General features: G+C 46.9%; 1 protein-coding gene across 3 annotated transcripts in view; it reads right to left on the minus strand.

The window, feature by feature from the left end:
* Positions 1-25,208, minus strand: part of LOC138580907 (microfibril-associated glycoprotein 4-like) — a 427,453-nt gene that overhangs the window by 190,141 nt on the left and 212,104 nt on the right. For all 3 annotated transcript variants that reach the window (XM_069651832.1, XM_069651831.1, XM_069651830.1), the window contains exon 2: positions 6,745-6,832. In XM_069651832.1, coding sequence (XP_069507933.1) covers positions 6,745-6,832 — 88 coding nt within the window. The remainder of the gene's footprint in view (positions 1-6,744; positions 6,833-25,208) is intronic.

Consider the following 25,208-nt stretch of genomic DNA (forward strand, 5'->3'; position numbering starts at 1 on the left):
TATGAATTCAGTTAATGTAGTGGGACGCGGTAATCGGGATACCTCATCCTTGAGGTCCTCAGATAACCCTCTCCTAAATATTGTAACTTGGGCATCATCAGACCAGGTGGTCTCACTTGGCATCTGTTTAAACTTAGTAATGCATGCCAGTATGTCTAGGTTTCCTTATTTGAGGTCAAGGAGATGTTCTTGTGAGGCTACCCGGATTTCCTGTTGGCCAAACATAGTACGGATGCTGTTGCAAAAGGCCGTGTGAGAATCTAGAATGGGATTGTTACTAGTGATCAAGGGTGTTGCCCAGGCTAGTGCTGGCCCTGTCATCTGTGAGACCATGTATCCCACGCGGTCTCGGTCAGTATGGAAAAAGGTCCCTTTCAACGTGAACTGCACTGGACAAGAGTCTAGGAATTCCTTAACCCTATGTGGGTTTCCATCAAATTGACCGCCTGGCAGGGGCCCGGGTCGAACCTCTGAGCAATGTGGTATGCAAGAGGCTGCAGCCTGCTGTACAACCTGCTGTATTGCCTGCTGTTGGTGCTGCCTCAGGGTGGCATTCTCCTGTTTAAGTTGTTGGACCTTGGTTGTTAATGATTGTACTGCAGCAATCAGCTGCTGGATCATCTGCTGTTGTTGTTGATCCATAGTTAGGAACCCTTTGATCCCACCTCAATTCACTTGGAGCAAGTCGACAAAGTTGATTAAGTTAGACGTTGCTATTTGTTATACTAAAATTGGTTTGCCCCAAAATGAACAGAGTAGAAACAAAGGACCACCTACCTGGACTAGGTGAGAGGAAGGTTCATGGTCCAACTGCTATTCCGGAAACTGATCCGGCTGGATAGGTAGATCCGTACGGTTCCCGAATGTATTTAGAAATCCCCCTGAGAGCCCCTCCGTGGCCCGGCACCAAGGCTTGATCATCCGGAGGCCCACAGGGAAACCCTCACAGGGGAAAAACCCTGTGGAGAGCTGCTGGGGTGCCTTGTCTCCATGAGACAAACAGGAGTGGGATGTTGGTCCATCTTATGTGACTGGTAGCTTTCTAGAGAATCTGGCCTGGGACTAGATTAAGAGATATAAGAAGAAATAGAGGTTAGCCTAGAGTGTCTGTCTAATATGGAATGTTATCTCTAATGTAAGGACTGCGGTAGCTGCGGTAGGTAAGGATTGCCTGGTTGTTGTTTGCCTAGCTGTCCTAAGGTGCGCCCTAGGTTGAGAAGAGAGACTGAGGAAAAAGAGGATAGATGAGGTAAGATATAGAGGATAGCCAACTGTTTTACAGTAGGTAAGCGGATGTACTGGAAAGAGGAACCCTACCAGGTAGTAGCTAGAGTGAAACCGCCCAGAGGCTGTTCATGGATATCTGGTTTCGGGCCTGGTTCTTCCTGGCTGAGTGATTGTACTGAAACGGAAGTAGGTCGGAAGATAACCAGGTAAATACCTGAATCCTAATGCTGCAACAAGGACGAAGAGCAAATCAGGAAGAAAGCTGCCTACCGCTGGGTGACAAACCCGAATGCTGGATCAGAGAGAAAGCCAATTGCAGCCACGTGCTCAAGGGGTGTGGCTTGAACCGCTCGAGTTCGGGCGTCCCTTGCCAAATGAATGCCGTGCTCTATGGGGACCAGATAGACAAGAGAGATTAAGAGGATAGCTGTTAAGCTCACCTGGTATCCATGGGGATGCCACTCAGCCCTGGTTGGTTGCCGGAACCTTCTCCCGATTTCCGGATGGTGTCTTCGGAGGAGGTCTAGCCTGAAAACACAGGAGGGCTGGGTTCAAGACTGGCCGACTCAGGTAAGTATCCTCCCACCACACCCCCTTGGCTTCAGCCCCTTAGGCCCTCTCCTCACCTTGTTACTGTATAAGGTGTGCTCTCCGTCCTGCCTTCTTAGCAGGGGTGCGTGCGTGGTCCTCAGTGGGCGTGGGCGACCAAGTTACTTCACTGGAGCGCGCCCGTTCAAGTGTCTTAAGGGTAGGTCTTATTGCATGCAGTTTTGTATAGCGCTGATTGTTCTTGCCTGCCTTTCCTTTGTGATTAATAATGTCCTTTCTTTCTCCCTAGGCGTGCAGGAGATTCGGCGTGGCATACTGGATGGTTGGGCACCGGCGGTAAATGATGGCTTGAGATGTGCGCTGTAATGCGGTAAGTAATGCGCTATGCGCTGTGCTGCTTTGTCTTGCCTTTGCTAACCTGTTTTTCCTCTCTTCCTTACATGTCGCAGTCCTTCTCTAGCGGGTGTGGAACTCTGGAGCGATGCCGGCCTTGAGGTGAAAAGCCAGGTAAGCTTCCTCTAATGTTTGTGGCTTAAGCACTGCCGAAGGATGTCTTTTCTAATATTGTCTTTCTCCTTTTCCTTTTCAGGTCGCTTCGTTCCGGTAGGTGTTCGGTGCCCAGAAGAAGCTGTTCACTGGAGAGCGGATGCAGGTAAGATGCTATTAACGATGTTCCTTTTGTCTCTTCTTCAGGTTCGTTGCTCTGAAGCTTGCGGGCATCACAGGACACGGTGAGCGTCACGTTGCAGTCTGCAAAGTAACGCGAAGCGTGCTCTGTTGCTTGGGTGTGGTTTAAATAGCCTCCCAACAAAGTAGTCCAGGTAACGTAGTCCCAGGTTACCACACCCAAAACACTATCCCGCATAGCTTAGTTCTTAGGAACCAAGCCATGGGAATGCCTCCATGTTGACTGTAGGCTTAGTGAAAAAGAAGTCCCCCTTCAGAAATGTTCTCCATAATGAATTTGAGCCTGGCGCCAGAGGTGCCAGGATTGACTCCAAGAGAGTCTTGGGAGAGGATGGAAGGTCTCCAAGGCCTTAATGGAGCCCCGAACTCTGACCTTACCTGGCAAGTGGGCTTGCCAGTGGGGTCAGGGGTAAGGCAGAAGTAAGGGATTACACAGTAAAAAGTAAAGATTAGGAGAACCTGAATTAACAGACTCACGTAGCGATTGTATACTCCTAAGAGAGTAGCAATGCGTAGAACTCCTGGCATTCCCTGTTGATATGCTGGACAGGAAGTGACCTCAGTGTTCTGCAGTGTGTCCTGAGAGAAAACAACTAGTCTGTTGTTGATGTGGCCATAAGCTGGTGCGGCAATGTTGGAATACGGCCAGTACAGGCAATCTGTTTTGCTGAACATCTCAGTGGGACAATGGTGTATACAAAAACGTTTTTTCAGCATGAGGAAAGGTGGCACGATCGAGCTTCGCACACACTCTGGCTTCTCGGCTACGAGGACACAGTTCAAAGCTCAGACACCAGGGCCTTCTGTCAAAGCCTCTGTTGCGATAATACTCTCTTACAGCAGAAGGTCTGTTGTATCAAAATAAATCTAAAAATTCCATTCGTATCTGGATTTTTACATGCAAACGTTCTTGCTTTCAATGTTCATTATGGGTCTCCCTTCTTGAGGCAGAGACACCCTTTTATCACAATGTTCACGCTTGGTCTCCCGTGTTCGGACACGGACCATGGATCTCCCTCATTCGGGTTCTCATCATCCTGATATGAATTTCCCTCGTTTGGGCTCGGATCCTCTTGTTATGAATCTGCCTCATTCGGCTTGGATCCTCTTAGTATCAAAATGAAAGACTTTTGAATGTGTAATGGGTTTTGCTTAAAGCGTTGCAAGACCACTTTGATTCACTTGATACAATTGTTTTTGACAATCTTCTACTTTCATTTCTCTTGGCGGGATACCTTAAAGAGACCTTCGATTGAGCACATTCACAGGGCCAGACCACTCTGACAACGGTACTGTATCTTGCTTTCTCAAGTTCAAACATTCATCAGCAGTTTAGCTTTACTAGCGTCTTTCATCACACGCATTTGACAATGTTCCGTTCCAGCACTCGGTATACAATGTGATGCTTGCAACCTTGACTTCAACACAGATTGATCTTGCATCGTTCTCCCTAACTCACCGGCTGTGTTGATCTCTCTGTTGTTTCTTTGTTCTTGGACACAAGGATGATACCATGGCAACTGCTGCTCTTCCCTGCCTTGGTCAGTTACGCGGGAGGGACCTTGGTATCTTCTACACACAATGTAGGAATCTTCAGTCTGGTTTCCTGACCTTACGCTTTCTGCTTTGAAGTTTTCTTGAAAGTAACAGTGTCTTGCCGAAAATGTCAAGGGTATTTCCCTTCTTATGATCTCTTTTCGGTTTGCCTTCTTTCTCCCCTCATTCAGCTGCACGAAACTGCTGTTCCTTTGTGTGCTTTGCCTCGCTCAGAGTGTGCTCTTGCGCTCTGCAGTTTAAATGGAAGTCAGGTGTGAGTGATTGTCAGTAATTGCCTGACTTCGCCTGGCTATAATAGTGCTCGAGTGTGTGTCTGTTTTCTTCCAGAGCAGGCTGTCCATGTGGAAGTGTTGGTGAATAGAAACGGGGGGGGGGTAAAGTTCCCACGCATCCTACCTGGTAGGATGGTGTAAAGGTGTTACAGGGGGAGGGCTACCGTGTATCGCCATCCGGTGCCCCACTCCCTGAAGATCCCTCACCCAGGTGATCCTCCCACACTGGTCCACCCCCAGGGTCTGGATCCAAAGGTGATTGCTGTGCCCTGGCCACCTAAAAAAGAGAACCCCAGGGACTAGCGAGTGTGACTCCTTCTCGTTTCTCACACTTGCGACAGAGATGTTTCCATCTTGTATGTTCTCATTAAGTCGTTTTCAGATCCATAATGTATCAAGAGTGGCCTGGCAGCATTGGTTTATGTTTAATAACATTCTCTTCAGCAACCAGTGATAGCAGAGTGTTAGTGTCTGAGATAAAGGTATGACATTCTGGTAATGCCATGACCCATGCAGATGGAAAAATTGGAAGTTTCAGTCTTCACATATGTAAATCCCAGGTGCCCACATTTCAGCACTCAATTTAGTCTGAATGGCAGGACTGCATTTCATGTCTCCGCATTTCATAGCCAGTACCACAGTAAGCATGATGATCAAATGGGCCTCCTCGTGTGCCCCTCTCCCTCCAGACTTCCTCTGCCCTCCTTAGAGGACATTACTGCTTAACTGCCTGCACCAACTTACTTCTTCCCTGACCTCAATTTATCCTTCACAACCTATCTGCGGAGACTCTCACCTTTCACACATGAAGGTTTGCCCTCCTAACTTTTCCAATGTTCATTGTTTTAAATTTGCTATTATCCTCTCTAACCATTCCCTAGTGGCCCTGCAAAAGCAATCAATGCACACATCTGCAATTCCTCATCATCCTCACCTCTGCCCTTAGCTCCACTGCCCTCACCCACTACCCCTCTCCCTCTCATTGCTCCCTCTTCCACTTTTCTGTTTTAGTTCCTTCTCCGCTCTCTCCCGCCTACCACCCTGATTTCAAAACACAATTTCAAACCATACGAGAAGTAAGGTTGTCCCTTTTCTCTCTCGCTCCACACAGCAACTCTTTAGGATAAGCCTTTTCAGCCTTGAACTGAGCGCTGGTCTTTCCTTTTAAATGTCACTATAATGCTTGCTCTTTCACCACTTCTACTCCTCGCCCCAAGCCCTGGGTCACCCTGCTGATGCACCAGCTGAGGACAGATGTGCTGCTCCACCTCCGACCCTGGTGTAAATTCCACTTTCTGTTCACCTTGACAGCTATAAAGAATCCCTTCCTGCCTTCTTAAATGCCCTTCAATAAGCAAAATCGTACTACTACACCAAACTAACAGTCACTCTCTGCTCACCTGCCCATATTTATCCCTTCGCCTCTTGGGCCATCATGCAAGCAGTAAAGCGAAAGCCGGTCCTACCTCTCTCCTCTCTCCTGTCACCTCTTTTCACCCTCTCACTTGTGTCTCGATTCTTCACTGCCTGCTACAGAATTGCTACTGTACATCCTAAAAAGAATTCCTCTGCTGACCCCAGCAACCATGCCAACGACCAGCAAACTATTGGCCTGGCTATCTCCTCCCTCACTATTCTAAAACCCTTGAATCAGTAGAGTTCAACCATATTACTTTTTACCTGGAGATTAAAGTCCTCTGTGACCCCTCTACCCTGGATTCTGCAGCAGGATCTGTTCTTGGTCCACTTCTCTTTAGACACTGCACCTGCTCTTGGTAAACTTAACTCTTCCTTTGGATTCTCTTATCACTGCCTCTGAGCACTTTAAATGCATCCATGTGATGCCCTCTCTCCGTCAAGCCAACTCTAGCTCCCGTTTCCCCCTATCTCTCACTCTATGGTCTCGAGCCCTAGTTAATAAGACAGGTCTCCATCCCCACCCACGCCACTACTTCCCGCTGTCCCTCGTTAGCCTTCCTTGCGACTCAGCACTGGAACTCGCTAGCATCGAAAATCAAGAACATAGCGAGTCTTCCACTTTTGAAAAATGTCCCTGAAATCACTCCTTCTCTCCAGTGAAGGAACACAGGAATCATCCCAAATGGTCATCGCCCGCCTAACATCGACACGCCCCAGATAGCTCTCCGACATTGTACAAATGCATAAACTGTACTCAATGTATATCATTTCATCATATGTGTATTGTGTACAATACTTTTATTATTAATCTGTGTTGTCTCTATGCGATATTCCTATGTCCTTAGCATGGCACATCTGATCACAGGGCTCACCCTCTTGCTCACTAAATACAAGGATTATCTGTGTGATGTAAGCAGATATCATGGAAAGAAAATCAAACATATCAATTTTGCATCCTTGGTGCTAGAAACAACCCAGAAGGATTTATCTAAAATGTCATTTGTATGAGCGAAACATGAGCAATTGGCCATACCGTTCTGTTGCTTTTTGGAGGCCTGTTGGATGGTGGGTGGACTGGCCACCAGCAGGAGAAGTACCTGCACAAGGAGCACACACTGGACCTGAAAGAGAAAAGCAGTCTTAGGTAGAGGGTTGCAGTCGGAGGTAAACCCCAAACAGGCTTTGTACATAATTACATCAGTCGTAGACCAAGACATTGGGCTCATCAGATTCAATTTTTCTTTCATTGACAGAATCTGGTCCATTATTGTGTCTAGTATTGGGAATCAAAAAAAGCTCTATTTTACAGCCTTTGATGATTTATTTTTTGAAAAGACAAAAGGCAGACATACAGGTTTCTCCATGTACCCAAATATTAAGTTTAGAGTAACTCCTGGGTACAAACTTAATGAAGTTGCTGGCATACATTTAGCGCCCGCCAATGCCAGGCCCTCCCCAGCCCATCTCATGTTATTATCAGGAAGACCATCAGCCCCGACTTCCCTTTGCAGTGCCAACATACCACAGCAGAATGATCCGCAAACACTGAATGTTGGCGGCAGAAACTACAGAACTTGGCCCCTACTTTCTGTTGCTCCCCCAGAGCTATCTTGCGGCACTGTACTTCTTAAACCACTGTTACAAAGTTTCATCTTGACACAACATGGTCTCCTCACAATCACGCAGACACATACTCCGACACCAGCACAAAATTATGAACACAGGTTTACAACAAATCAAATACAGATATTTAATTGTCAAAGAGAACAAATAGCTTGTGATGCACACAAACTGTTTCATCTCTTTGACATTAACTCTGCAGAACAAAACCTATTGTGTTCCTTTAGGACGGGCAAAGTGGTATGACTGTTTGACTGCTGTATGCTGCATTTTCCTTTAAAACTGCTCATAACTGTATTTAGGCATTAGAAGCTTTGTGGGCTGACATGCTGATATTTACCAGTTTTATCTGTGGGTACTCAGTGCTTTCTGCCTAAAAGTCAGTGTTTGAAAGTGAATCAACTATTTACTTGTATCATAGCGGCACACTGAGTATAGTAATTGAACATCCATCTACTTTCGATTTTGTGCTGTTTCTTGGAATTTCATAGCAGGGACGTTGCTAGGGGGGGGCTAAGGGGGCTATAGCCCCGGATCTTTTGGTTGTAGCCCCGGATAGAATCTCAGGAGCTACAGCCAAAAGACTAGCTAGTCCCCAGTCCCAACAGTACCGACATCAGCTTAGCCCCAGGTCTTTTCCAGACCTAGCAACTCCCCTGTTTCATAGTAAATACAAGATCGCTGTGACTCTAGCAGTCTGATCTATACTGCCAGTCATGTTGTGATCACCCCGTAGTTCTAGAGAACTACAATTTCCTGCAAGCACAGGTTTCTTTTTTTCGCTGTCGGCGTGTTAGCGCTGGCGCGTTTGGGCTGGCCTGCACTGGTCCGTGCCTGGACGCGGCTGCAGACGTGCCATCCGGAGAATATATTTCTGCTCTGGGTAAGCCCTTGCATCCCATCCATCTTATCTCATAACCATTAAGAGAGGGTCCATAATGGGTCTTCACCCTGAATTAACGTTACTCCTGGCGGCACAAAAACTCCAACGGGAAGCAACGGTTCAGAGCTTTATAGCCGGGAGACAAGTTGAAAGTGTAAGTCCCCAAATTAACAGTCCAAGGAGCAATAGTAACATCATGGAAGCCTCGCTCCATGCACAACCACTGAGCACTAATCTAATTAATCCTCCTACCGCAGAGAAATGGCATGAATTCTTGAAATCCAACCCCGCTGCTAAGACCATGACTCAAGTGAGTGAGCTGGGGCCAGATGCAAAACAAAGATCGCCTTCCCTCATAACTAATGATGTCCAACAGCAAAGGGATGTTTTAACCACTAACCCCTGACACATCAATGATACTGAGGAAGGTACAGATAGTGGTGCCGCCACAACTCACTCTCCAAGCAGGAACGGCCTAGTTTCTACGTTCACTCCTGAGAGACCCTCGGGTACCAAGATAGGAACCCCATGCACTACCTCCCAGCATATGAAATTATGCTTGCTGGACACCCGTTCCCTTCACAAACCTGATGTACACATTCCTGACTATATTATCAACAATAATATAGATATTATGTGCATCACGGAAACCTGACTTCAAGAATGTAAAGGCCCCAACATCGACTTAGCAACACCCGATGGATACAACTTCTTCTGTTGAAATCGCCAAAAGAGCTTGTGGGTGGGTGGGTGGTGCAGCAATACTAAGCAAAAAAGAGATCTGCCTTTTTTAATCAAACATTAAGTGCGTTGGATGCGAAATCATCCATGTAAAACTGACCCCTAACCAAAGTAACAGCATCAACTTCATATAAATTTATCGGCCACCTACTGATAGGCCCTCCTTCAATGAGGACTTAGTACATATCCTTTCCCCGTTAAATCGACCCAACTGTGCGACTGTTATGCAGGGAGACCTGAACCGGTGGAAGGGAGATGTTAACGATAAGGAAGCCTTAATTCTGGAACAACATCTTAACAACATGGGCATCCAATTACAAAACCACGATCAAACGCATATAAAAAGGTAATACCCTAGACTGGGGGACAACACAAAACATCAACATTGGGAGGATCAACACCAAACCCTGTATTTGGGCTGACCACTCCATCATAGACTGTACTATAAACCTGCCGGAACAACTGGGACCTACTGGTAACCCTCCTAAAAGAGTTTCTAGCAGAAACCTGAATAAAATAAGAACTGACGATTTAAACAGCTGCCACAAATCAATCATGGATGTCTCTTCCGACCAGGATACCTCATGCAAACCACATTCTTAGACAAAGACAACCCCCATTAAATCTAAGATGGTTCGGGACCATCCTGACCAGCAGAATTGGTTCACTCTGGACCAAACCATTCTCAAAACATCCAAGAGACAGGCTAAGTGAGTCAATGACAATAAAAAAAATAACTGGAAATATCTTGAAAAAACGTACATATATGAGACAAAAAAAGGACTTTTCAACCCTGTCTCTATCGAAGAGATGGAGAAAATACTAATCTACATGCTTTCCACTTCCTGCCCAGGCGATCTTATTCAAGCCAAAATCATCCTAACTTAAAATTGTCTCTCCATTCCTTTGTTAATGCCTCCTTCGCCCACAGATCGGTCCCAACTACAATCAAGGAAGTGGTATGACACCAGTAATTAAGAAACCTGGATTGAACCCTAAGAAAATTGCAAATCTAAGGCCTGTTACAAACACTCCCTTTCTAATAAAGATCATAGGCAAAATCATTGCCTCACAGCTGCAGGACCACCTAGAATCATCACTCTCCTTTCATACAAAACAATCTGGTTTTCATAGTAACCATGGGATGGAAAGTGCTCTTTTAGACTTCCAAACACAAATGCTGGGAACTTTGGATGACAGTAAAGTAGGGATGCTGATCCTGCTGCGGCTGCTTTTGATTTACTTGACCACAAGCGACTGTTACAAACCGTAGGAGCCACAGGAAACTGCTCAGACTATGCTATTGAGTGGATACACTCTTTCCTCAGTGACAGGAGCTCCATGATTTGCTGGGGAAATCCCTCTTCTGAACCAATCCTCATACACTATGGGGTTCCTCAAGGGGCATGCATATCACCCGTCCCTTTCAACATATATATTAAACCTCTGTGTGAGCAATTGGAAAATATCCAGCTAGTGATGGACCTGAGCGGAAACTGCACTACCATCTCGAAAAACCTAACCTCCATCTATACATCCATCGAAAGCTGGTTGATTAGCAACTGTATGTGTTTAAATTGCTCCAAAACAGAGCTTATGATCTTTGGCTCAAAACAGGCTAGGGCTAAACTGAATCATGAATACTCGGGTTTCAAGGTGGAAGGATGCCTTATTCCATTATCTGACAAAGAGAAGACCCTAGCGGTCTTCTTGGAAGCATCCTCGAGTGCAGATGCACATGTTAACAGTGTCGTAAATAACTCCCACTACCACCTAAAGGTTCTACGTCAGATCAAACCACTAGTCTCTCTTAAGAACTGTGAAACACTGGTTAGAGCCATTATAATGCCACAATTGGATTACTGCTGAGTGGTGCAAGCAAAGAAAGTTTTAAAAAACGACAGGTAATCCAGAATGGCGTTGCCAGGATTGTATGCAACACCCTGAGAAGGCAACATGTAACCAATTTTAGGAAGGAACTCTATTGGTTACCAGTGGCAATGAGGGTATGTTTAAAAAAACTCTAATTTACCCATAAATACCTTTATGGAGAAGCTCCTCAATACCTGAAACAAATGTTGGCCCTACACAAGCCTAGCAGAACCCTACGCTGTAGCACAGCTCACCTGCTCTCTGTCCCCCGTACCAAAAGAACAAGGGGCAAGGGCAGATCTTTCCCGTTCCAAGCAGCCCAGACATGGAACTGGGCCAGTAGATCTACACATGGTACAAAGGCCTTGGATATTCAGGAAACACATAAAAACCTTACTTTTTGAATAAGTGCCCCCTCCTTCTTGCTGCTTTCTCTATGTCCGTGTCCTGTCTAAACAGAAATGTCCTAGTGTTGATGTGCGCCCTGATGCCTGCGGGCTATGGCGTGGTACAAATAAATAAATAAATAAATAAAATAACTCAACAAATTGGCTGCACCTTCTCAACATCTCTTCTGCCTCACAATATTACAAAAGGACAATCCCCTTAACGCAATGGGCCACTCTCTATGCTTGCAATATTACTCTTCCCAACTAAATGCATGCAATATTTAAGAACTCTATTAAATAGGTCTAATTGTCTACGAGGCGCTATTGGTGGTAAAAGGTCACCTTTGCATACTTGATACCATGCACTTTGAAACATTCACACATGGCTGCAGACACCAGTTATGCTCCATTACTTATGTCCCATCATGCATCTGATACCACGCACTCTCAAACCACACTGCCTTCATAAATGTTGTCAACTTCTTTGCAGTAAGCACTTTATTAACTAGGCCAATGACTAATATAGTCAACCATAGCAATGGAATATCCATCACCATATTTATACATGGTTATCCTGGCAAAGGGACAGATTTCTTGGGGACACCTATGTCACGCCCCTCATAAATGTTGTCACTTGTCACATCTCTGCAGTAAGCACTTTTATGAACTAGGCCAATGACTAACAATCAACAATAGCATATCGTTGGCCAGCTTCAAATATGGTCCTCTTGGCAAAGGGACAGATTGCATAGGGACATCTACGTCAGCAAACGTTTATGACAAGGACACCCCCCTTGAGTAGGAATACTTTGGGCACTCCTTCACAATAGCATTGCTTCTCCTGTTACTTAATTTGCAGTGGAAAGGCAAAGATGTACGGGTATGATCCTATTGAAGGCGCTAAGGCCCTAATGACATTTTTGAAATGGGAAGACGCGTACTCCAAACCCATAGACCACCTGTGTAGGCCTATAATATATAACAGATAGTGAAAAATGGGCTGGGTCTTGGAGGTCAGCACTATACCCAAAAGACTATCTAAAGATCCAATGAAGTAGATTCATTAAGTCCATTAAACAACGTTGTTCACATGTTATAGTTTGTTTTATTGTCCCAAAGAAATATCTGCAGCCGACACGTGTTTCGACCCTTCTAGGTCGTCCTCAAGGCTGACATTGGACATATATTTAGCATATTCCAATCAAACCAATAAAGCACATATATGCATAACATATTACTTATCTAAAAGAAGACTGCCAACAAGACACTTTGCTTCACAGCTACTTCTATGGAGGACTGCCAGGCATTACCTTTTGCTTCTTGTTACTCTCCTTGCCTTGACCTTGGAACGCTTCATTTGGACCTGCTCTCGGATTACCCTTGGACTCTGGCGTGCTCTCTGATCTCCCGGACACCTGACACCTGTTTGTACTCTGGACTTGCTTTTGGATTACCCTTCTGTTTCTGAAAACCTCGGATTGCTTCAAGTTTTTGCCACGGATCAAGTTCTTGCTCCACCAGGTGTTTTCAGGAGTGCCAAGTACATCATCTCAGCCTGCTGTGGGTTCCCCTGCTGTCTGCATAGGTTTCTTACCTATACTCCACCCTTTTTAGGTAAGCTGGTGTCACTGCATCTTGTTTGCTCTCTCCGCCAATTGCCTTTTGAGTGTTTCCTTGATTATAACCCTTTGCCTTACAGCACTCGGGGGTCCTTCCGGCGTTCCCGGTACCAGGCTGACGACGACACTCCCACCTGTGGCCTCAAAGATTGCTAGGGCAGTATTTTACATTCTGCTCGAGCGGTACTTGGGGACGGAGGTATTACATAACTGCACGACCATCAAGTCGGACCCATCAAGTTAGAACAGGTACCTTCTTTCAGGGTATATGATGCGTAAATGGATGGTGGACCTATGCCCCTCCCCAAGGAGGATGCGATTGGAAGTCGACGCGAGGGCCGGTCTTAACTGGATCTACTACGTATGTGATGTCTGGTGAATGCTGGAAACAGATGATGGACTTCACCGAAAAGACAAGGAACGTATTGTTTTAGCGAGGCAGGAACTGATGGACTGGAAGGCCTGGTGAGTGTCTCGAGAGGCATCAGCGAAGCTGATATGAGGTGTCGGTGCGGATTGGTTGGGTGTATGGGGTTAGAAAGCAATACTGTCTGCTTTCTTGCAATTCAAAGGAATAATAAAACCTTGCCTGTTCATCTTCTAAATCTTAATTTGACTGAGTTTCTGTCACGTACAGAGAGCAATGACATTTGTTATGGTTAATCCAAAGACCTACATCCACCACTTTTTATTTGTAATGTTTCTCCTTATTTAGGCTAGGGAACTCCCAAATGTGAGTCTCTCCCTTGCTGCATCTCATTGATGAGATCCAGCAAGGCCTAAATATTTCTGCTGGCTGCTTGCCTTGCTGCACAGCAGAGACATGGCCTAGCGGTTCAGCCCACTCTGCTCATAATGGCACACTAAGCCTCATTTCAATAAAGCCAATCCCTTTCTGAAATTGCATAGATGGATTAAAAAATGATGGTATGGAAGGCTGTCCGGAGCAATGCCAGTGGTTATGATTGAGTAAAAGCCTTCTGAAATAATACAAGTCAGTTTGTACACAGCTCTGACTGGAGTCGTTTAGCAATGCCTCGGCCAGTGGTCATTTAGGGGTCAAGTTGGTACCCCCTATACTTCTAGCCACGTTCAGTGGCTAAACACTGCGCCCATCCCAGAGTGGCCACTGGAAGTTGCCTAAAGATAGGGTGATAATAAATATTTCAGTTGTATATTAGCAATTGTGTTTGGTAACCGCACAAAAGAGAAGGGAATGCTCCAAGAAGGAGACCATGCTGCAGCAGACACATAGACACATACTCTATTCACCTTCCCAGTACAAGGCCAGTTCATGTGTCATTTTGTTAAATATTTACCCTCAAAGTCAAGGAGATATCAAATATTGCAGCACTGAATCCGCTTTTATCGGTATCGGGTAATATTATCCCCACCAATAATATCGCCATATTTATGGTCGTGTGGTAAGGCCATAGGCGATATTATTAGTGGGGATACTTTATGGGGTTATTGGGACCGGGGGTTGCAGGGTTGTCCCCCGCTCCATTAAAAAAATTATGGGGGTTGCGGGGTGTCCCCCGCAGGTTCCATGGCTTAATATTGCCGCAAAAATATGGCAATTTTTTTTATGGCGATATTTTTGCGGGGATATTAACACATGGAACCCTTTTATCCCTACAAACCTGATGGAAAGACCTCTAGAAGAAGAATATAGTACAGGTACATACTCTACTTCCTTTTCCAAACAGGCATGTTCAGGCAGTGTAGTGTTAACTCTCCGCATCATGAGGATGCTGAATACTACAGCACTAGATTGGCTATTGCAGTTGCCCACACCCACCCCCGAAAAAATAAACAGATTAAGAGGACTGCATGGCGAGTATGGTTAGACACATCCTGTGCTCACCAACATAATGCAAGGACAGTTCATGTGCTGTTTTGTTAAAAGTTAGCCCAAAAAGTCAAAAGGATACAAAATATTACAGCACCATATGATCTATTATATTTAGAATGTTCGCACATAAAGGTGGCATGACTAACTAGGAAAACATCCAGCAGCCACATACTCCACTGTCCTACGCAATACAAATGTGTTTCATGAAACATTTTGCTAAAAGTAAATCCTCAAAATGAAGGGCATACCAAATATTACAGCACTATATTGGCTTTTAATGTTGGCATCCCCACAACCAAATGAGGAGAGAACTCCACAAGGGACAATAAAGTGAAGGTTAATAATCTACTCACCTCTCCACGACAAGGCCTGGTCAAGCATATTTTGTTAAATGCCAGCCCTCGAAATCTATGTGATGCCAAATATTACAACTCTGACCTGGCCACACATACGCTACACACCTCCTCAATACAAGCCCACTTCAAGAGGCATTTCGTTAAACAATACCTCTTGAAATCAAAGGGATAACAAATATTACAGCACATATTGGACTTTTCAAGTTGACATTCCCAGACAAAACAGGATGGAAGGACTCCAAGAAGGATAATATGGTGTAGACAAATACTATACGCACGTATACAAATCAAGCCCAATTAAAGTGGCATTGTGTTAAAAGTGAACTCTCGAAATCAAAGGCATAGCAAATACTACAGCACTGAATCAACTGCTATATTTAGCACCACATACACGGTGCAAGGGCTCCAAGAAGCAGAATATAGTACAGGCATATAGGGCCTCATTACACGGTAGGTGGTAAGTAACGGTCCTTACCGGCATGGCGCTAATATCGTGTCCGTGTAGTAAGCAGCCTGCTAATTGAGTGGCATCACGGGTAGGCGGGCACGAGCTTTGCACCATGCCGGTAAGGACCTTACCAACATGCCCTTAAAGGCCCCAAAAAGTCCCTTAGCGGCACCTAGGAAATTGCTGATTGCCCTTCCGCCGTCCTTGAATTCGGCATTAGCGGTCACCTCTAAAAGCGGTGACCGCTAATAGCGGTGACCATAAATAAGCAGAACCGGAAGTAGAGTCATCGCACAGGAACGGGAAAGAGCATGGCGGTCATCTTCAAAAACACAATCCATTGCCATCCTCTACCCCCAGGACCTGCAGCTACACCACAGCTTGCTAAAATCATCCATACAATCACTGAGAATGCCCAAGGCCTCGTGTTTGCAAACGAAATGCGGCGTCCCGCACTGATTAAAAAAAAGGAGATCTGGGCAGAGGTGGCCCGTAAAGTCAGTGCGGTGGGCTCCAACCCCCCGCACTGTGAAGGACGTACGCAAGCAGTGGGACGATCTACGCCTCCGTGTACGCAGTATCCTAGCAGCCAACAGGAGCCTGGCCATGGGCACAGGAGGCGGAGGAGGATCCCCAATAAAGCTGCAGGAGTGGGAAGAGACCTGTGCCAGCACCATTGGGGTCGAATCCATTGAGGGAGTAGGTGAAATGGAGCGCGGTGTGCCGTCAGATGGAGGTGAGTGTCCACACAAAACACTGCACTGCGAAACATGAGGTAATCCCCCAAATGTGACCCTGAAATCAGCTCATGGATGGGGCCATCAAACATACATGCACACAACCCTGCCCATATGCTGTGCACATCCCCACACAAACACATCCCAGACACGTGTAACCCAGACTCATGCATGTATGATCCACCCATCTGGCTAACGACCTGGATGGCCAAACATGAAGTCCAAATGCATAGAACAGCAGCAACAACAACATCGGCATGATGCACGTTGACCCATCACCGATGCTGTCCCCTCTTTGTCCCCCACAGGCTCACAATCTGACAGTGAGGAGCAGGACACTGTGACGCAGGCCCCACCTCCAAAGAAACAGGGCAGGGGAATGGAAGCAGGCACCATGGCCAGCACATTGAGGGGCACTGGAAAGACTGCACTCCCACAGAGGGCCAAACCCACACAGCCACCCACGTCACCAAGACGTGAAAGTCCACCAGACGAAATTGCAGCACCCACTCCATGTCCGATGTGGAGGAAACGTGTATTTTGCCCATTGAACACCACACACCCAGCCCGCAGCCCGCAGCAGTCAGCCCAACAGAGCCCACGCCACACATCACATGGCAGCAGCTATGAGCAGTCTGGGGATGAATTTGTGGCAGGGTGCTGGAGTCCAACGGTGTCACCTGATGGTGGACACATGCCACAAGGTACGGCAGGTACCGTACAACGCAGAAACAGGGGCCATGACATGGCCATCATCCAACAGTGCCAGGAAGACATCACTGCGTGTGGGCGAGGCTGCGCTGGCGAGGGAGGAGTGCAGGGAACATGCCACGGGCATCAAACAAGCCATAGAAGCCAGCACCAACCGCATTTGTGAGGAAATATCAGCTGTGAAGCAGGTCCTCACACGCATCGCAGACGCTATGGATAGGCAGAACCCCCCACCGGCACTGGACCAACCGAGCACCTCCTCCTCTGCAAGCTCAAGGCAGACCAGCCCCCTGCGCAGGTCCATGCGGGCTATGCGGCGCACAAACTCGCAACCCCCAATGATGCCCCCCAATGGTGGCAGTGGGGGTGAAAACTAGGGCCAGCCTGATGTTGGTGACTTGTGTACTGCAATGCTGCACTGATGTGTAAGCCATGTTTGGGAGAGTTGTGGGTGGAGGGGGTAAAGGGTGTTTGGGAGAGTTGTGGGAGGAGGGGGTAAAGGGTGTTTGGGAGAGTTGTGGGGGGAAGAGTAAATGGTTTTTGGGAGAGTTGTGGGGGGAGGGGGTAAAGGGAGTTTGGGAGAGTTGTGGGGGAGGGGGTAAAGGGTGTTTGGGAGAGTTGTGGGGGGAGGGGGTAAAGGGTGTTTGTGTTGTCGGGTCCATGCACTTCATTTACTTATGATACTTAATACACACTGGTGACATGACGAATCACATGAGTGGACAATTTTCTTTGTGTATGTGTGCTTTACTGGTGGACAGAGCACAGTGTACATTTCACCACAAAATCCAGTGCCCCAAAACCCACATCCATTGCACCCTCTTCATCCATGTGTATTAGAAATATTGGTCTATCAGATGCTGGCGCACAGCACGTCCCTCCTGTGCATCGGCACCTGCATGACGTGCAGCCCCATCTTCTCCCTCCTCATCCCCATCATCATCCTCACCAGGTGGTTGCAGTTCAATGTCAGGGGGCAGTGGCACATTCCGTCTGATGCACATATTGTGCAGCATGACACATGCCATGGTGATCTTGGCCACCTTCTCATGCCCCTACAGGAGTGCCCCACCCGACCTGCTGAGGCACCAAACCGTGTCTTCAAAAGGCCAAATGTCTGCTCATTTACCACACGGGTACGGGTATGTGCACAATTGTATTCCTCTTCGTGCCTGTTCTGTGGGTTCCGTACAGGGGTAAAGAGCCACCTCTTCAAGGGATAGCCAGCATCACCTGCATGGGTGCAACAATGGGTATGTGTAAGTGATTACATCAAGTGGAACCAGGACATATCACACAAGTCAATTTAGCATTGTGAATGACATCCACAAAGCCCTACATGCATGGAGGTAATCAAAGTAACTGCAATGCAATGTGGGAAGGTGATGTAGTCCTTGAAAGTGTACATGCACTGTGCATGCCTACGGCAGTTATTGCCATGTACTAGGTGAGGTCCAGTCATTCGTGTCCTTTGGTCCTGGCACCGTTTGCACCACACTACTAGTGAACTGCCATTCCAAACTTGAGGTCCCCATGCTGGCATGCGGCACTTCTGTTGTGGTGTACGGGTGTGAATCAGTATAATGGCTACAGGTGATCCCTTCGTATGCACTCAAGGTCGCATTTCTGTTGTGATGCTGTTCAGCTTACATTTCCATTGTCCATATTGGCTGCATGTTGCCGCATTGGTTGTAGAGGGTACGTCTGATTAAGTGCATTGTGCATGTGGATGGATATGGCATGGTTGGGGTAATGGCTTCATTTCATTGTTGTGCAGCTTACTTCTTGCATGTGCTTTTCATGTGTCAGGTCCAGTCTGGGCTGCCTTGGGGGATGGGGTGTATTTCTGTATGGGCATTGTTTATCCTGTCAACTAATCTCAAACAGTTGGAGTATGAATCTCTCCCCCCCCAATCACACCCAGTTGGAGTATGCATCTCTCTCCCCCCAAACACACCCAGTTGGAGTATGCATCTCCCCCCCCCAATCACACCCAGTTGGAGTATGCATTTCCCCCCCAAATCTACTCCCCACATCACACTGCCATGTGCTTGCCATGGTACTCACCAAGTAGCCACGAACGTTGTCCAGCATGTTGCTCCATGTAGCGTGGTATCGTTGAGTTCCGCAGGACCATTGAATCATGGGTTGATCCAGGATATTGGGCACAACAATGTGTGCTGATGTTGTTAGAGTCACATACCATTTGGACGTTGATGGAGTGGTATTGCTTTCCGTTTCGGTAGACTACCTCGTTGCCATGTGGGACCACCAATTCCACATGTGTACAGTCGATGGCCCCGATGCAACTTGGGATGCCTGCCAGTGAATGGAAGCCAACTTTGGTGTTAGAGATCTCCTGGGCAGTCCGTGGCAGGGATATGTGTTCACTTGTGTGCTTCAGGAGGGCATCGAGCACCTGGTTCCGCGTGCGTGAGAATACTGGTTGTGAAATGCCATGCATCTGCCCTTCCGTATGCTGGTAGGTGCCTGTGGGCAGGAAGTGGAGTAACCACCGTCAGCAGAGGGGGGATGGCAGTACGGATGTCTATGAGGCTGACAATGTCGTTGTGTACCATGTCCACGATGATGGTGAGGGTATCCCAGTCCAGACGGTACAGGGTGTGTATCAGCACCACCTCCCGTGGCCATGGCCAGGTTGCGATTTGCAGCCAGTATGCTGCGGACCCAGAGCCGTAGATCATCCCACTGCTTCCTGCAGTCCCTGACAGTGCGGGTGGTGGTGCCCACCGCACTGTCTTTATGGGCCACCTCTGCCCAGGTGGCCTTTTTCTTCACGAGGGTCTCACGCTGCATGTCATTCGCAAATACGACATTAGCATTTGCGGCATGGGTCTCGGTTAACATGATCAGCTCCTTGCTGGTGAATTTTTCTTTGCGCTGCCAATCCGCGCCTTTCTTGATGGCCTTTGGCATCGTCGGGGTATCCGGGATGCTTTGGTGTTGGAGTGGTGTGGAAACAGGACCTGGGGGCCGAGGATGGCAATGGATTGTGTTTTTAAGATGGCCGCCGTGCTCTTTCCCGTTCCTGTGCGATGACGCTATTAGCGGTGACCGCTATTTGCATGCTGCAGGATGTCGGTTGTGCTATCAGCGCTTTCGTCGATGCTGCAAAGGGTCTTTTTGGGGTCTTTTGCGGCATGGCGGTAGGGCCATTACCGGCATGGCGCTGTGCTCGTGTCCGCATACTCATAATGCCACGCAATAGCGTCATCATGCTAAGCCGGACACGTTAATAGCGCCATGCCGGTAATGGCCGGATTTTACCGCGTACCGTGTAATGAGGCCCATAGTGTAGGCAAATGATGTACTCATTGCCCTGATACAAGGGATATTTCAAGCATTGCTTTGTTAAATGTTACCCATTGAAATCAATGGGATACCAAATATTAGAGCACTATTTCAGCGATTATATTTGGCATTCCCAGAAAAAAAAGGATAGGACGACTTCCAGAAGGAATCATAGTGTAGACAAATGATGTACCCTCCCCGATACACGGCTTAGTTCAAGCAGTGTTTTGTTAAATATTAACCCTCGAAGTGAAGGGGATACGAAATATTGCAGCTCATAATGGGCTTTTCAAGTTGGCATTACTCAATAAACAGGATGGAAGTACTCCAAGAGGGAGAATATAATATATGCACATACTCTGCTAACCTACCAAATACAAGGCATGCAACGCAGTGTTTTGTTAATGGATATCCCTCGAAAGCAAAGGGATATCAAATATTACATTACTATACTAGCTCTTATAGTTGGCATCCCAACAAAAATGGATTGGAGGACTCCAAGAAGGACAATATAATGCAGACACATACAGTACTCACCACAAGGGATAGTTCAAGCAGTGGTTTGTTAAATGTTAACCGTCAAAATCAAGGGGATACCAAACATTACAACTCTATAACAGCTGTTATATTTGGTATCCCCATAAAAAAAGAAGGGATGACTTCCAGAAAGAGTCATAGCATAGACTTATGATGTACTCCCGTCCCCAATGCAAGGGATAGTTCAAGCTGTGTTTTGTTAGAAGTTAACCCTCAAAATCAAGGCAATACCAAATATTACAACACTATGGGGGTCATTCCGAGGTTGGAGGTAAAGGATTACTGGCGCCTGTAAGGGCACCGATGGCGGTAATCCCTTACCTCCGTATTCCGAGTTCCCTTTGCGGGTCCCTCTTTACCTCCTGCTTTTATCAGGAGTAAATTACGGGACCCGCAAAGTGACCTTGGAGCAAATTACGGCACCGTCATTTACGGTGCCGTAATTACCTCCTTCCCCATTCCCATTGAGCTCTATGGGGCAGAAATGGGGATGGGGAAGGGCTATGGTGAATGGGGAATTACCGGTCCATCCAACCTTGGAATGGACCGGAAATTACTCCATTCACCATGCCGGTATTCCATGGAATAAATAGCTCCATGCTTGCCAACCATGGAGCTATTTACTCCATGGTGTAGTCCTAACTCGGAATGAGGGCCTATATCAGCTATTATATTTGGTCTCCCACGAAAAACGGATTGGAGGAGTCATAATGTAGGCAAATGATGTACTCACTGCCCCATTACAAAGGATAGTTTAAGCAGTGCTTTGTTAAATGTTAGAATCAAGGGGATACCAAATATTCCAACACTATGGGCCTCATTACGAGTACGGCGGTAGGGGGTTAACGGCACCGGTAAGGATGCCAGTGCCGTTACCCCCCTACCGCCGCATTCCGAGGTCCCTTAGCGGGTCCCACTAAGGCCGGCTGGTTTCACCAGCCACCCTTAGCAGTCGCCGCTAAGGGACCACGGGCCGGTTATTAGCTCCTTCCCCATTCCCATTGAGCCCTATGGGGGTTCAATGGGAATGGGAAATGGTTTTCATAATGGGGACTTACCGGGTCCTCCAAGGTTGGAATGACCCGGGAAGTCCCCATACCGACAACCCGGACCCGGACCCGATTTTGGAGGCAGCCATGGTGCCCTTGAAGTGGCTTATGCAGATGAAGGGTGAAACCCCAAAACTGCTTAGGTGGTCCATTAGCCTGCAAGGGCTAGGCTTCACCATAGAACATAGACCAGGGAAGAGTCATGATAATGCAGATGGCCTTTCCAGAAGGTATGTTGACCGTCTGGATGAGACTGTCATGAACCGTCGTCTGCGTCCCTTCTGGACTTCATGGTCTCTGACCCATAGGGGATTGAATACAATAATCCTGCCAACATGGCCGCTTGATACGGAACGCTGCTTGCCAGTCTCTGCGCTCCACGCTCTACGTTCTACAAAACAGACACGCCCCCGCGGCTCTGCGCGTCGAAATGCTACCGCTTGCTGTAGTTGGACTTGTGTTGCCGGAGTTCGCTCTGAGCTTTCTTCTGATTCTTGGTTCCCGGTTCCTTAAATTTCCCTTCCTTCTGCCCTTTCCTCTACCTTACCTCCAATCTTCCTGGATTTTCACCCGCACTCGGGTCACGGCATTCCGTGCCTCCGAGTGCGAGCATCATTTCTTCCTGGTCTCCGCCCTGGTCATCTGAACGTATCCTGGAGTTGGATTGTGAACAACACGCTGGAATCCGAGGACCAGCACACGGGTTTATACAAATCCCGGACCGTGAGAAAGAAGACGCCACAGAAGGTCGCAAGCAAACAACAAAAACAGGTGAGAAGGGGAAAGATTTGTGACACTAACCTCAGTCTGGGGGCGGCGACTGTGATGCTGGAAATGCATTGGAGGAACAGGGCCTCCGTATCCTTGTCCTTTATTGCCTTATGTATGTTCTGTCTTGTTTTCCGCACAGGAGTTCATGTGGGACTCCTGGCGGTGCGGCTCTTCCTGTATTTGGTTTGGTGAAAAGACCCTTAGGATACCCTTATGGCACCCATGGGTGGGAGTACGACCCTTTACTCCTAGTATATTTTTTGGGCACCTGTGTGTGGTCCACAGAGCAGGTTACGGGCTGGTGGCAGCTGCGTGCTGAATTGACAGGTGCCCTGCGCATCCTTCATTTTGGCGTGCCCAGGCCCTGCCATTGGAATCAGTGGATTCCTGATAGGAAACAAGAAGGCCCCTGCTGCCTCTTGCTTTCTATCACCTGTTACCTTACTTTTCCCGAAGTCCAGGGAAGCCCTGACTCTGTCCCTTCCCCCTGACTGGCTGCTGGGTGGAAGTTGCATATATAGTGTTGAGGGAAGTCCAGGCCAGACTGGCTAGAGCCTTCCCAATTACTGTATGTTGTGGGTACACCTGTGGGGTGCGACCTGGGTGAATGGAGTGTGTGACGAATATGCATTTCGTGTTATGGGTGTCTAGTATCTGGTGGTTGACACAATGAATGGGACAGCCCTGCCCAAAACTGGTATGAATGCAATGTGTAGTGCGGAATGGCTGTGTACTTGTCCAAATCCACATTGGTTCTCTTTATTACTTGAATTGGGTGACATTTGAACTAAGTACAGTTGATGCACTTTAATGAAATCTCATAGTAATTGTGGTACCACGTAGAACTGTGTATATATTTGCCATTATAGATTAACTGAGCACAAAGTGAGTTATTGTGATTGTGTATATAACCTTGAACCTTAATTATATATAAGACTGTAGTTTCACTAATACAGTGTGTGGGCATTCCTTTGTGGGTGCTTGGGGAATACACTGTACTTAAGAACCAGCCTGCGTCACCTCCTGATAGCTAAGTCTTGATTGCTCGACCACAATACCAATAATAGAGAATCTTGGCTGGGGTCCTCTGTGCCTCTTCTTTGCCATATACAGAGCAGGAGTACAGACACCCCTCTCCAGTCTTTACAGTCGTAGTGTAGACAAATGATGTACTCACCGCCCCACACAAGGGATATTTCAAGTAGTGCTTTGTTAAATGTTAACCCTCAAAATCAAGGGGATACCAAATATTAGAACACTACGGAGCTCATTATGAGTTGGGCGGTTATACAGTGGTAATTCCGCCTTGGTGAAATTACAGTCACCGCTGTGGTGTTGGGCAGAATCACTGCCGTATTACAAGTTGGGTGAGTGCGCACTCACAATTGGGGGTAACAGTCCACGTATTCAATGGAATTACCATTACCGTTTTACATTCGGAACTAATTATGCCAGCTGAATTACCTTCAGAAGAAATAGCATCATCGCTGGAACGGGAAGCACAGTGGTGGCCATTTCGAGAAAACTCAATCTGGTCTAAATCTACCACTTCCTGTAGCCATCCAGACCCACAGGAGAGGGAATCCATGTCTCAGGACAAATCGAAGCAGAAGGTGCCTAATGTAAGTAACTCATGTGACCAACAGTAAAGACAGACACAAATGATCACAGTTCAAGGGTGTTTATTAAACAGTATAGGTAGTTTGGAAAAATGCCTAATCTAAACCTAAATCTAAGATGGGAGCAAGCTTCGACCATCAAACAACAATAAGGCAGTCCTAGTGGTGTCTTTGTCAAATAAAAGGGCCTATACTAAAAAACAAAAAACGATTGCCAATCCTTGCGCTAAATACAAAAAGGAGTTTGGGATAATGTTAATTAGAAAGAAGGAAGTGTTCACAAATAATAAGTCATGATGCAGTAGTCGGGGTCTCCCTTCCCCACGTTTTCAGCACACGACAAGGTAGGACTTTGGAGCACAGCACACGCTTGAGCTTTCCCTGCACAAGCTAACAGTTCCTCTTTCAGCAGTCAGGGCCTTCGGTGGTTAAGTCTCGTTTCTACAAAGAAGTCTCTTGCCTCCGTATAGCTGATGTATCAAAATAATGAACAAAGAGTTCCATTTTCACATATACATTGGGTGATGCATTTTCCACACCTGGATCGCCCTCTTCCGGGCTCAGGCACTTTTCTATTGTTAGCCTCCCTCCACTAGGTTCACTATGGCTGTCAACACATACTTCTTTGTATCATTCATGAATCATAATATATTTTTAAACAGTTCACTATGGATATCCCTTGGCCGGATTCACTCTTGTCAACACACTGTATTTCGGACTTTAGACTTCGCCCCCTTTTTATCAGCATCCCTCTTTCAGGTTCACTATTGCCAATCTTGTCAGTTGTACTTTCCTCATTCAACTCTTACGATGCAGGATTCATTTCCCTTATCTTCACAATCATCTGTCGGTCAGAGACATTTTACTGTACAGAGGATTTTACAAGACCCTTGTATGACCACTTTGACTCCCTTCTTGCCTTTCCCAAGACCTTCTGGTTATGGTAGTTTCAACAAACGGGTAATCGCCCAGAGTTTC

Source organism: Ambystoma mexicanum, chromosome 3p (genome assembly GCF_040938575.1).
Source record: "Ambystoma mexicanum isolate Mex_15411 chromosome 3p, UKY_AmexF1_1, whole genome shotgun sequence".
Taxonomy (NCBI): Eukaryota; Metazoa; Chordata; class Amphibia; order Caudata; family Ambystomatidae; genus Ambystoma; species Ambystoma mexicanum.